This window comes from Anabas testudineus, chromosome 14, assembly GCF_900324465.2.
Source record: "Anabas testudineus chromosome 14, fAnaTes1.2, whole genome shotgun sequence".
Classification (NCBI taxonomy): Eukaryota; Metazoa; Chordata; class Actinopteri; order Anabantiformes; family Anabantidae; genus Anabas; species Anabas testudineus.
Genome location: NC_046623.1, coordinates 15,065,633 through 15,080,059, shown reverse-complemented (window position 1 = coordinate 15,080,059; position 14,427 = coordinate 15,065,633). Strand labels below are relative to the sequence as shown.

The following is a 14,427-nucleotide window of genomic DNA, read 5'->3' as shown; positions in this document are numbered from 1 at the left end:
CCTAGTTTTAAATAACATTTAAGGATAGATTTGTAGGTTTTAGCTTGTGTCTTTATGAGCATGCAGGCTGTTTGTGTGTCTGTGAGAGTTGTCTGTTAACCATGCAAAGAAGGAAGTGAGGTTTTACTGTGTGTATGTGTGTGACACCTGTACGTGCTCACTGAGAATCGGCTATATGGTCACTGTGGGCTCTTCACACTGCCCTGCTGAGTTAGCTTGTCCCTTTGTCACGTCTGAGCTGCTGCTGCTATCATCAGCAGAAACACACACACACACACACACACACACACACACACACACACACACACACATGCTTGTTGCTCCCTCACAGTCTGACTGAACAAATGCACTTTGATGAGGAATGTGCTCACAAAAATGTTTTTATTGTGATATGATTTGTAATATGTCCACATGTTCTCTTTCTGTGTGTTGTCCACACAATCAGGGAATTACAAGGGCACACACACACACACACACACACACACACACACACACACACACACACACAGACAGAGACTGCTGACCTCAGTAAGCCATTCCTAAATGTTTTTTGTTCAATGCAGCCAGAGTAGAGGGGACTGTTATGTCCCTACCAGCTGCTCTTACTTGCTTCCTTCAATGACACAAACTATAGCATTATAAAATAAAAAACGTGTGCAATAATTTACTGACTTTAATTAAAGTGAAGACAGCAGTTATGAATAGGTAGAATAACACAGCATGAGAGTTATATCAATCAAAAGTATAAAGAGTAATGAGCAGCTCGATGTTTGCTCCTTCTTTCAGATCACAATACATTACCTGTATTTATAATCTATTCACGCTGAGACTTGAAAGCGAAACTGCCGAGTTCATCTTGTAGCTCATCAGTTGATGCTCAGGCGCTGCCAGCTCTGCCAATGAGGCCTTTCACTCTGTGTCGTTGCCCCCCGCTAACCTTCATTGTTGATTAATTCACATGTACGTGTTGTCCAAAAATAGCAACAGGTACTTTTCATTCACAATTTACATATAAGCCACAAAGTTAAAACAGGTCAAATGCTTTACGTGAAGCAGAGCGAATCAGTTTGAACAGGTTGGTTGTAAGTAAATGATTTTAAACCCAGATTTGACTTCACTGCCAACAAACTTGTTCTTCTTCTTTTACACCTTTTATGGATTACAGCATTTTTACAATGAGAGCAGCTTTAATCCAGCTTTAAAGCCATTGATTCTAGTTCACATGACACTTATTCAGGTTTCAGGAAATTAGTTTTGGTTGAAAAGCATTTTTGACAGTGGACATTTAAAGCAGAGGAATAAATACAGATATATATTTAGTTATATATATAGTTTTATAGTTATATAAATAAAAACAAAACCTCTATGACACAAGAACCAGAATACTGCACAATTAAAAGCTGGGTGGGCCACGAGCACTGCATTTTCACACAGGCCTGAAATCATATCAACAAATGAAATGAAGGTTGTTCACCTAAAGAGTCTGTAGAGTCTGTACTATAAACAATATTGTCTGTCCCTAGAACCTTGAAGGAGGAATAAATCTGATAATAAATCTACCTACTGATGGGGAATACACAGGGCTATAGATTTAACTCAGAGGTGGAGGAAACACTGTAAAACCATTTGCCCTCTTTGTGTTTGTATGAATCACTGTGCGTCTGTGTGTTAACCCCTCTGTAGCTCACACAACAAAACAATGGAGTCCAAAGCAAAGTGCTGACATGAGTCCAGGCGTGCCTGCCCCCCGGTCCCCGACACCCATGGGTGTATATATACCCTCATACAAACCCCCTCTGCAGACCATTCAGTGGAAACCTGCGACACACAGCTCACCAGTTTAGGTAGGTCGAACTAGTAATTGATACAGTACATTGTGTAGGTTGAAAAACATTTAAGAAAGGGAATTAGAAAGCTTAATGTTACAGACGCATAGTGTAGAAGCTGGTGAGAAACAAGTCTCAGAGAAAGCTGACATATCTCATAGAGCAGCAGAGAATAAATAACTGGTGTTAAATATCTTTTACTTTTTTACAGATACATTTCTGAACATTTTCATAAATCCTTTACTGCGTTTGTTTCCTCACAGGCACTCCTAAAAAAAAGGACAAAAATGGCTCTGAACAACCCCATGCCCATGGGCCCTTGGAAGGTAAGCATAATACGCAAGAAATCTAAATGCAGAAATTTGCAAATTGACTCGTAATTGTGTACTCTTTTATTTTATTTTGTGTTTTACAGATCACTGTGTACGATCAGGAGTACTTCCAGGGCAGGCGTATGGAGTTCACCGCCAGCTGCCAGAACATCATGGAGTGTGGGATGGAGAACATCCGCTCCCTGAAGGTCGAGTGTGGCGCGTACGTATCCAGGCAGCTCTTACTCACTTTTGACAACTTTTCTTTAGATTCTGAGCCGCTTAAAAATGTGCAGGTTTTATATTTCCTTGTTTTTTGGCCTTATTAGTTACACTTTCTGCTTGCAGCTGGGTGGGCTACGAGCACTCCAGTTTCTGCGGCCAGCAGTTTGTCCTGGAGAAGGGAGACTACCCTCGCTTTGAGGCCTACAGCGGCAGCAACTCCTACCGCATTGAGAGGATGATCTCCTTCAGGCCCATCTGCTGTGCTGTAGGTTTAACTTACAACAGAGTAACAGCTTTTTATTCATTTCACGCCGAGCTCAAGTTGTGCTCAGCCTATTTTCCCCTTCTTTGTACAGAACCACAAGGACTCCCGCATGACCATCTACGACAACGAAAACATGATGGGTCGTCAGTTCGAGCTGTGTGATGACTACCCCTCTCTGCAGGCCATGGGTTGGATGAACAACGAGGTTGGATCCATGCACATTCAGAGTGGAGCGTAAGTCATGGAAACAGAAGCTACACAAACACCGACTGAAAATACTGCAATACTGTTTACTTGATCATTTAAGTCTTTATGTGAAGTTTAATTAGCATGTTCTCTGTCATTTCTTCAGCTTTGTGTGCTACCAGTACCCTGGCTACCGTGGTCACCAGTACATCATGGAGTGCGACTGTCACGGAGGAGAGTACAAGTGTTACCGCGAGTTCGGCTCCCACGCCCAGACTCCCCAGATTCAGTCCATCAGGAGGATCCAGCACTGAGATGGGACCGTTTCCTTCACACCTCCTTATCTCCTCCTCCTTCTCTCCCTCCTCCTGCTCTTCACTCCCTCTTTCTCTTCCTCCTCACCCCCAATCTTCATCTTCCCGGCTCTGTTGGTCCGGCTAATCAAAGTAGGATCCTGAGCTGGGCTTCAGGTGCTTACTGGCGTCAGCTGTTCACAGCACTTTCTGTTTTTTAAAGAAACACCACAAAAGAAAGGAAAGCTGTAAGAAAGACAGAAAATAGGAATGACAGAATTGAGAGAAAAAAGTTGAATCAGTGTGAAAGAGATGCCTCGTCGGCCGAGGGCGTCTGCAGAGCGGTGAAAACATCTCGAAGTATTTGCTCTTTTTCATCTCCACTAGTGATGGCATCTTCATCGTCATTGTCTTCTACATCAACAAGAACCAGTCTTGCTGTTACTGTGATATCCATGACTGCCTATGTTCAAGACAATGAATAAAGAGAATGAGCAAAGAAGGTTATCAACACTGACATGTACTGTACCTCACTTACATCTGTGTCCTGTCTTTCCCTGGTGAACACCTAGCAGCTCAGAGTATATTAATCAACTTAATATAGTGAAAAACTATAGGTATTGATAATAATATATCAGAAAACATATCAGTAATATTTCCATTAAATTTAACTGAGAAAATAAAATGGCTGCATTGGACTAAACATCTTAATAACATTCATATTGCTCCAAAAAAACACTGGAATATGGTGTGATCTCATCAGCTAATGATACTTTTATTTAAACTGGATTCTAGTAAAATTATTTATCACAACAAAATGACATTTTATAATCAAGAAAATAAATGGTACGTTTATCAGTAATAGCAATAATTATTAGCTGATGCATGATAATTTGTTCTATGTCAACCAACATGCTGCATATCTAAAATACTTTTTACATTTCAATACTTTTGCAAGTTTAGGAGCATCTTCAGGATTACACTTTTAAAAACAATTCCCTTATCCATGTTATTTTGAATATAGTCATCTATTTACATTGATTCATCCAGTCAAGAGAAATATATAAAAAAAACATTAACTACTTCACTGTTTCTGGTCAATAATAGTAGTAAACTTACGGCCGCAAACCAGTAGAGGCCGCCGTGGTTCAAATGATACTTACGACAGTTGTTTCCCTTTGACGGCTGATGATGACATGTCAACAACAAATATGGCCGCCAGCAGCAACTACTGGGAAGGTAAGTTATGCTACAGCATCTAAAATGAAACAAACTTCTTCATTTAAAAATGTTCATACTTCTGCGCCGACTTAGGACGATTATATTTAATATATCACGTAAGATGTTACGTTAAATACACTTTAAATCCGCGGGGAGGAGATGTATTTAGCTGGGGCCAAGCTAACCTGTTAGCATGTTGGCGTCAAGCGTATAAAGTTAAAAAAGTTATCAGCTATACAGACGGATTATCAGAAAGTGGACACAAACAGGTAAAAGGACCCCTCCATCCTAATTAGACCCTTACATTGAAGAAAGAAACGCCTGTTGTCTCGTTTACTCCATTTAAAAAACATTAAAGTGTACCCTGGCTACAAAAATGTGGAAAAATGATCTGGGCCCATGTTTTGTTTGCTATTTAAAAACTTTGCCATGCTTGACTTGTATCTCTTAGGCAGGGCATACTTGAGGCCATATCTGGGCCACTTCAGTGTGCTACTGTATACAGGTTATCTGTTATGTCACTTTCGTGGTTGCATCTATGTACTTCCTTATGATTTGGTTTCCAGTACTTGTTCTGATCACATACAAAATGTCTGATTCTATCTCGTCTGTCTGTCTCTCGTTTCTTCACTCAGATTTACGTAAACAGGCCAGACAGCTGGAAAATGAGCTGGACCTGAAGCTGGTCTCATTCAGTAAGCTCTGCACCACCTACAGCAGCAGCAGCAACCGTGACCAGCGAACAAGGTTAGCAGCACAATCCTCATGTCACTTTAACAGTATGATAAGAAGTACTGCCTCAGATATAGAATTAAATACTATAATGAGCTCATCTGACTGAATTTAATTGTCAGACACTTTATATTTAACAAAATGATTTGACACCAAATCACAAAGGTTGCACAGAATTTGAGTTATAGAGAAACTGATATTTAAGGCCTAATCATCTGGGCTATTTATCTTAAAATAAGCTCACACTGATCATTTTTGTGGTATTGTGGAACCAAGCTCAGAACACAGTACAGAGATGGGAAGAAGGGGTTCAAATGAGGCAGCACAAATCGAGTTGTTGGTGTTTGGTGGAAAGTGTAAAAACAAAAAATCGAATTAAATAACTAGTATGAGATTTTAGAGGGGGACTGTCTTTATGCACATCCTTACATCCATCCATTATGTTTACCTTCATTAAATCACGTTCAGATCTACGCTAATACAAAATAAACGCACACACCCTTTACACACATTATACTGGTTCATTATTACATTCAGTAAGTTAGGTTATGTGCAAAATATTGGAATACAGCTGGTCTTCAGTTCTTTGTGTCTCTTATTCATGCAATATGGCTGTAGGTGAAGTTGTGCCAGAATTTCCTGTTCTGTTTTATTCACTTTCACCCAACCTGTTCTTTGCCCTGGTCCACCCAAATTAACCAAAACAAACATACACACCCCATGGCCACAATACCTGCTGCATTTTATTTGTTATTGTGCTATAAATGGTGCAATAAGTGCACAATAAAATGGTGTCTTTGTATGTTTAACAATTAGCAATTCATTTGTTGGCTAGGAACTGGGAATATCATGAACATGTTGTTTACCATTTTGAGTACTGACCTCTCTGATACAATAGTTGTGTAATCTTACAATGTGGAAATATGTTTTAAAAGTATATTTATTTTTGTCTGAGATTTTATTAAAGTAACATTGACAAAACATTTTTCTTTCATTGAACCAGGTCTGATTCTATTGGCTCATCACCAGACAAGATGCTTGTGGCCATGACTACTGAGCTGGAGCAACTCTTGGCCAAAGTAAGTCAAAATATAAATATATACAAATATCACATATATACAGTAGCAAACAACCACAGTTGCAGGTGCTTTAAGGTTCCCTTCAGCAACCACTGTTGGAGATCCCAGCCCATGCGGAGGAGTTAATGGGATGCCAATTACTAAAGATAATTTGTAGTACAAAATGTGTAATTAAATAACCTTCAACAAAAAGGGAGCTGACAACCAAAGCTGTTGTCTTATGTTTTTATATACATGAATAACTACTGTTGTACAAACTAGAATTAGAATTTTATAATTCTTTATAATTTTTTGGCCTGATATTAGTTAAATACTACAGGTTTGTTTTAAGATCACTTATTCCCCACAAAATAACAATTTTTATGCGACGTTATATCAGTTCTATCTTTTTTTTCCAGCTTACAGCAGTTAATGATAAAATGGCAGAGTACACAAACACCCCGGGAGCTTTATCACATAATGCAGCATTGATGCACACCTTACAGAGGCACAGAGACATTTTACAGGTAAATGCAATTACTTTACTTTGTCATCTTACTTTTTCATAATGGAACATATTTCAGCTCCATTTGTGAGTCATTCTTAGTATTTTCTATATTTTACAGTATCAACCGTACATTTTGGGTTTGTGAATCTCCACTCTGTCATTCTACTCATATCATCATGTCTTGTTGACTGTGGTTTATTATGTTATCCTATAGGACTACACCCATGAGTTCCACAAAACCAAAAGCAACTTCTTCAGTATGCGAGAGCGAGAGGACCTCCTGGGCTCAGTTCACAGAGACATTGAGTAAGCACCTTCTCGCGTCTGCTGCAGCTAACAGTTATTGTAATTATTGAACTGTTATTTCTGAATTGATAAATTATTGAATCTTGAAAATGTAACAATGTCATTGTTTATTATTGGAGAATGCCACTTCTGGTTATTTTATCTTATTTACTTTATCCAAATGTAGCAGGTTAACTGAGAACATTTAAGAGTATTATATTGGGGTATAAAAGGAGCATTGCAGATTCGGTGCAGTGTTGTTTCTTATTATTTAAAATGGTCATGGCTCACAACTTTGTGCCAAACCTTGAGAGATAATTGTAAATAAGTTGAAAAAGAATATTTCTCAATACAAAGATAAACAGAAATGACAATTCACAATCTATACAATATTCACTGTGAATTTTTACATTTATCTTACACATGTTTTACTAACTCTTCCTCAATCTCCATCTCTTGTGTGGACTTTTATCCTTAACCACTAGGAGGCAGAAATGTCCAGTTTGTGTCTGAATTCCCCCACCCTTTCTATCTCCTTTCATCTTCTAATAAAAGGCACCTCCTCTTGTTAGCTGACCCCACCACCACCCTCCCAATCCTCTTTCCCTCTCTCTCTGTCTATAACTCTGTCTTTCTCTGGGGATTTCTTTCCTAAGTGCATTCTACAGTAAATCAAACCGCAAGGCTTTCATTCAGCCAAAGCTGAGGGAGAGTGGTTACATCTGGCCTGCCTGATACAGAGAAATGCTCTATCAGGGGAGGCTAGAGAGAGCGAGACAGTCAGAGAGAGAGAGAGAATGGGAGGGAGAGACGTTATCCTGAGCTGATGCTGACTGATTACAAAAATGATGAAAGTGAATTCTAATTACTCTGAACTGTAAGAGATGTGGAGACACCATGAAAGGAGAGGGACAACAGAGGAGATAATGGATGGCGATCAGACCAAACAGAGTGGATGGTGTAAATAAGAATCAAAGAACAAAGTTGTAGGTTAAGCAGAGCTAATCACTTAAAAGTCTTAACACAGGAAGTACATAATCAGCATCCAGGCATCAGTTAATAGGAAGGAATGAAACATCTCCTTCAGACTGAGGAAGCTCAGAGAAGGAAAAAACTTGGTTTTGGTGGCAACGTCTTCTGTTAGCCAAGTGCAAAAAGGATAAAAAACAGCTTAGAATGAATGAAGAAGACAAAGTTTGCACTAAAAAACAGAACAAGGATTGGAAAATTCATATATATTTGTAGGAAAAAAATACTTTTGTTTCTTCTGGTAACTTTAAAATTTGTGCAGAAGTCAGGTGGGATGTTTTTCATATTACATTACAAAAATGAGGTCAGTAACCTTAGCTGAACCCCAGAGCTGTTATTTGACCACAATATAAGTTTATTATGATATTGTCAGTTTTCATTAATTTAAACATTTAACTATTTTATATTCTAATGTGTTACTTTGTGTTCAGTGCTAATTAGCAGATGATGAACATACTGACATGCTAAACAGAGACAGTGAGCATGGTAAACATCTGTGCGTTAGCATTAGCATAGTGTTTCTCCTATTAAATAAAGCCTCACATATACCCTGTTGGCCTAGTGGTAATGACTAGTTGTAATGTTTTGTTGCATATTTTAACCCTAACAATAAAAATGACCAAAAAGAGACAATAAATGTTTTTATTTGTATTCTTATTACTATTTGTTGGAATTTGATTATTCTCATTTTTTGCTCAGGTCCTTCAAGAGCAGCTCAGCGGTGAATAACAGACGGACTGAGCTCTTCCTGAAGGAACATGAACATCTCAGAAGGTAAGAGATTTATTTAAAAACAACACATTAATGAGAAATACTCACCAGAAGGGCTGGAAATGGATGTTTTTGTTTTAAAGAAGGTAAGCCTGTGTTTATAATGTCTAATTTTTATTATATAGTTCATCAGAGTCCAACTTTTTATTTGAGTGGTGTCGCTTGGATGTAGTATTTTATTTAGTTCTATTGTATTGTATTCTATAATTTTGTGTGAGTCCATTGAAAAAACTAAAAAACTCCACAAGGACAAAAAAGGAAATCAGTAGGGATACCCCAAACAAGTTTATTTTGGCTCTGATCTAAATTTGGTGGTGGGTATTGTGGTCTAATACATTGGTCCAAAATCTCCTGTACATTTTCCGTTCACTTGAGATCTGTAGAACCATACCTTTATATTCAAAACATGTACTTGACCACATTCAAACTATGTGCTGATTACTAAGGCTCAGTTAAAAAAATGTTTCCTGCACCGATGCCTAAATAATAATAAAATTGTACTACTTTTGTCACCAATAGACCTGTAGAAACCTGATGCAGACTAATTTGCAGTTTGCAAAGAGTTTAATGAGTTGGGAAAACAGTTACAAATATAATTTAGGTTAGTAAAAGAAGAAAATGTGTAAATATGTGCTGAACTAAGACGCTGCCTTGCCTGTGTTCACTCTGCCAGATGATGAAGGATCAGGACAAACAGCAGAGGACAGCTGTAGATAGATAGTGGGAGAGGTGGACGGATAGATGGAGGAAGTATAAAGCACAGTATTGATTTTTGGTCTTCAGTGGAGTCTGCCAGGATGCACACTGCTGCCCTTATGTTCTCTGCTCAGCCATGGACTGAGCATTTTATATTTCTGTCACTTATCTCAGCAGCTAATGGCGGCTGTTGTAAACCTGTGTGTGTTCAGGCTCAGTGTCGTCCATCTTTAAGTCTGTTTTTCCTTATATACACCTAAAACAAGTAAAACGGGATCAGGTCTCCATCATTAAATACATACTGCTTTATGTGTGCAGAGTTGTATTATAGACATTAATTGTTTTCTGCTGAACTTGACCTATCAAAGTCTGACTTTCCCCAAAATTCTCCATTAACCAGCACTTTCTTCTGTCTCACAGGAATCGCAGGAAGTGCTGCTTTTATGATAATCGACCCAAAGAGCTGTGTGGTTTCATAGTTCAGGCTTTCCCTGTCTAATGTCAGCTTATATCTTGAGAAATTTATAAAGTGTGTTTGAAATGTTATCAAAATGGATGAATGTGAAATGATGGCAGCAGAAGATTCAGTAAATTATGGTACTTTTTAAATGATCGTAGCTTTATAAATGATTTCAGTTGCTTTTGAATAATTGTTCTCTTTTTCCTGTTTGATGTTCACAGCTCGGATAGGCTCATTGACAATGCAATCAGGTACTCAACACACCCATAAACTCACACACACATACACACACACACACACACACACACACACACACACACATACACAGAGTCGTATTTCCATCACGTCAGTGAACAATACATTGAGCTACATTCATTTCCTGGAGACCCGTCTTATCCCTAAACATAACAACTACAGGGAAAGTTTGGCTACATTCACATTATGCTGCTATATCATCCAACAGTGAAGCAGCTGACATCTTGTTTTAAGCGGTTAAACTTTGAAGCTGAAACTTTTTACATATTCAGAGATCCTTCATTGCTCAGTGAGAAAAGGAAAACACAGGATGTGACTGTGCACACACATATATCGTATGTCTCCACTAGACAAGTAGTGATACGAGCACATTCACATATCATAACTCACCTGAAACTTTAACATCTTAAAATTAACGTGATGCTGTGACATTTGTCCCTCCAGCATCGCCATGGCTACCAAAGAGAACATCACATTTCAGCGTGGGATGCTCAAGTCCATCCAAACCAGGGTCACAACTTTGGCCAGTATCCTTAAAGTTAAAATCTCTGTTTTTGCATGTGCAGCACTGAACACAGCAGGGACCACACAGCCCCACTCACAGTGAAAGCTGCACCATTTATCCTCCATTTATTCTTTTCCCTAGCTGTGTTAGGAGCCCTGCTGATGTATTTTCCCTGCTCCTTTCTGTGTCTTAGTCACTGCAAGGAAAGGAAATACACCTTGGATCTTAATTATTTTCCTTCACCACACTTCCCCGCCCCTCAGATCGTTTCCCCGCCATCAACAGTCTCATCCAGAAAATCAATTTGCGCAAGAGGCGGGACTCTTTAATTCTAGGAGGGGTGATTGGCGTCTGCACCATACTCCTCTTGCTCTACACTTTCCACTAAGTCACTGTTAAAATAACTCACCAAAAAAATCTATTGTTACTCTAATTAAACAGTTTAAAAGTTAAGAGATTATTTTATTTTGAAAAGAACTGTAACGCATTAAAGTCTTAATTAAAACTCTCTTATTGGAGAGTTTATCCATTTATTGCTTTGTGATAATGTTTCCATCTGGGAATTGATATATTGCTGCTTATATCCTGTTGTAATTTTAACTCTTTGGACATTTATGGAGTAATATTTTACTGGGATTGTGTACTGTTGATGTTGAACTTTTTTTATGTAGAATTGGCGGTGCTTTATAAAAATAAAGATGAGCTCGTGTTGCAGTTCATCATGCTCGTTCAGGTTTATTTCAGACATGCAGAACTATGGCACATTAAACCAGTCATACAGTATAAATGTATAAACATCAACATCAGAGTGCCAAGAACAGTGCATACAGGGATAATAACCCCATTCATATTTTGCAGTATATTGTAAACGTAACAAGGTGTAGAGATCCAGGCGGAACAAGGGTCAGTTCACTTTATCGGATAAGGGCGCAAAGCAAGATATCGCACTATGACTGTAGTAGGGCATTGTTGTGATAAATGTACAGAAGAGTTAAACTCGATGTAAACATTGTATGAAATCAGCTTATACATCTTCCCACAGCCATAAAAATCCAGTGCTGAGCAGAAAGAAGAGTCAGTTTGTACTTTGGTGCAAATGTTAAGAGACACAGGGTGGGCGGGCAGTGGCTGCATAACAGACTAGAGCTGCACTGATGCCTTTTGTTTAAGCACAATAAGATGTATTTAACTGAATCTTCACAACAACTAGAAATCTTTATTATGTGTTTCTTCCTCTCATTTCATTTTTGTTTCTCAATAATCAGATAAGTGCCGTCCAATTGTGCTTGTTAAAGGCAGGTGTGTATTTCAGTGCACCGCTAGTGTGGACTATGAGTGGTTAATTTCTCCACTGAATTTGCCGTCTGGTGATCAGACACAGTAGCTGTGTGCAGCTCTTATCTTCCTTCCTTTGTTCCTGAGTTTGTGGGGTTATTGAACATGAGTGTTGCCAGAAAAATGAGAAGCAGTCCGCAACTTTTTTCCTTCTTCTTTCTGTCGTCCATACTGGTTGTACGTTATGTCTCTTCAGCTTGGTTTCAACTCACATTTTGTGCTATCCCGTCTTCAAAGTAGCATCCCACCTCGTTTCTCCTCTGTGCAAATTTGAGATCAGGTGAAGTTAAAGAGTCTCCTTCCTGGCCGCCGTTCATTACTGAGCCTCTGAGAGATGGAGAAAAGAGAAGTTTAACTGCACAGCTTAACAATCAGCTGAGTGTGATTGTTTTATGTCTTGGGTTTATACCTAGTGTAAGCACTATGAAGATGATGACAGCCACACCCAGCAGCATGGCCATACAGCTGAGCACCATAGACAGACGCCCATACTTTCTTGCTCCTTCAATATCTCCTGTGTGGAGAACAGACCTCGACTAAAGGGAAAGAAAGTGTTCAACAGTTTATTGTTAGAAACAAACACCTGCCCAAACATCTGAGGCACAGACAGAAGTTTTAATTAAAGCTGTAAATGTATGTGAAACTCACCACATTGGCATACCACAGGGCGCAAATGTTGAGCGGCACAGCGGGGCAGAAGCAGGACAGCACGGCGAGCCAGAGGTAGGTCGAGGGCAAGGAGCCGGGCGGCACCGGGGAGGGCAGCGGGCCCAAGCTGAGCCGGGACGCGGAGTTGGGTGGGGTCAGTTGCCCGACGGAGCCCGACTTGTGCGGGGATCTGTGTCCGTTCTGATCCGCGTCAAGGGACCGTGCGCTGCCTCTGATGTTGAGGGAAAAGGAGTCGGACGGTTTGAGGTTGCTCTGCCCGGTGGGCTCGGTGCTGCCGGTGTTCAGCAGCTTTTCCGTGTCTTGGAAATCGGTGAGATTTGAAACTTCCCTCTCGCCGAGGGCGCTTTTCCCAAACGCAGCATCAGTGTTGATCGCCATCGCTGAACGACAAAAAACCTCCAAGTTTTATTATGTGCCTGAACCGAGCCGCTTTCCTGTGGATGGAGATGCTGAAGAGTCTTCCTTTAGATGCACTCCATTGGGGGACATGAGATTAAATATTGTAGTTTCAGAGAGTCGAATCCCTTTAAGGAAACCTATTTAATTAAGCAGTCTAACTCCATCAAAATCTCTTATTGATGAGCGAGTTGTTATTGATGTCCGAGCCCCTCTCGCGTTTAGTTGGCGGTGAGCGTCCGGACGCACGCTTTGCCTTTTACCCCCCACCCTCTCTCCCTCTCTTTATTATGTAGTGAGGTATGACCGCATCCTTGCATCTCCACGGCACATCCCCAGTGTCGGAGGCCTACTTATGCACCAGGCGAGGCGTGTGTGACAGTGCAAAAACAACAGTCAAGCCTCTTGATGTGAATGGTGCGTAAAAGCTTTCCATTTACGCGCGGTGGCAGCAGCTAGATCAGCATGTACTACTCCACAGGGTGAGTGAAGACCTGCAAGTGGAGAGGTGGAAAAGGAGTAAGGTGGACTCTGTGAACCACAAGACCCTTGACGTGCACGCCCTGCTGACTCAGGTCCTGAGAGTTTGGCCCCTTAAATGTTACTTTTTCTATAAAATAGTTTCTGACTATTCCCAAAACCGAATGGGTAATTTACTTTTTCCACACCTGGATATCAGCAGTGACAGAATTACTCCTAATTTACTTAATGCTTGAACTTAATTTTGCAGATTCAACCTTTAAATATTAAATGATGTAAAATATATATTTACATATAAAAGTATTATTGGCATAATGTTAGAAAATTAACCCTGTTAGTGTTACATTGTTGTACTGTTACTACATATGTGTTGAATCAGTGACTCGTTGATTGTATAAGATCTTAATTTAAGTATCTCAGTTTCTATAATTTTATATTTGAGAACTTTCTTACAATCTGCCAGTGGAAAATCTGATGTGTTGTTGTAAATAAGCTACTAAACAGTAAGTTAACAGCTAAAACTAGCTTCACTACTACAATATTGTGGCTGGAGATATAATATAGTGTAATATTCCCTCAGTAGGACATTTTGGATAATGAATGCTTTAACTTTAGTACTTATACTTAAATAAGATGAAATGTGAGTACTTAGCACCACATGACAGTTTGAGTTGTCCATTATTCAGTGCTCTTCAGCTGCTGTTCACGATAAACCTGATTTAATTCCATTAAGTTTTGTTAAGGATTGTCTGGATTATCGTGTATTGGTTCATATTAAAAACACAGGTGGGCTGTATGATGACTTTAGCAATATTACAATGAAATGCAGCTGTTATTTAATATTATTCAGTTAATTCCAGATGGATGGAGACACTCTGCGAACCTCTTCAGTGTAACTGTATGAATTAAGAAATGATTGGA

At 39.4% G+C, this 14,427-nt stretch overlaps 3 protein-coding genes across 3 annotated transcripts; 2 read left to right on the top strand and 1 right to left on the bottom strand.

Moving 5' to 3' along the window:
* The first annotated feature begins 1,760 nt into the window (after window positions 1-1,760).
* LOC113170733 (beta-crystallin A1-like) lies at window positions 1,761-3,139 on the top strand. The gene is made up of 6 exons (XM_026372959.1): window positions 1,761-1,844; window positions 2,090-2,152; window positions 2,242-2,360; window positions 2,486-2,627; window positions 2,719-2,861; window positions 2,980-3,139. Exons 2-6 carry the CDS (start codon window positions 2,114-2,116, stop codon window positions 3,125-3,127), a joined length of 591 nt encoding a protein of 196 aa, XP_026228744.1. The 5' UTR covers window positions 1,761-1,844; window positions 2,090-2,113; the 3' UTR covers window positions 3,128-3,139.
* A 1,158-nt stretch (window positions 3,140-4,297) lies between these two features.
* LOC113170896 (Golgi SNAP receptor complex member 1-like) lies at window positions 4,298-11,343 on the top strand. Its single transcript, XM_026373201.1, has 9 exons — window positions 4,298-4,345; window positions 4,963-5,074; window positions 6,063-6,138; window positions 6,537-6,644; window positions 6,840-6,931; window positions 8,639-8,713; window positions 10,088-10,117; window positions 10,566-10,648; window positions 10,890-11,343. The coding sequence occupies exons 1-9, from the start codon at window positions 4,303-4,305 to the stop codon at window positions 11,012-11,014; spliced, it is 744 nt and encodes a 247-aa protein (XP_026228986.1). The 5' UTR covers window positions 4,298-4,302; the 3' UTR covers window positions 11,015-11,343.
* A 98-nt stretch (window positions 11,344-11,441) lies between these two features.
* On the bottom strand, window positions 11,442-13,035 carry LOC113170897 (trafficking regulator of GLUT4 1-like). Its single transcript, XM_026373202.1, has 2 exons — window positions 12,610-13,035; window positions 11,442-12,497 (listed from the first exon to the last, which is right to left on the bottom strand). Exons 1-2 carry the CDS (start codon window positions 13,006-13,008, stop codon window positions 12,333-12,335), a joined length of 564 nt encoding a protein of 187 aa, XP_026228987.1. The 5' UTR covers window positions 13,009-13,035; the 3' UTR covers window positions 11,442-12,332.
* Window positions 13,036-14,427: the final 1,392 nt, after the last annotated feature.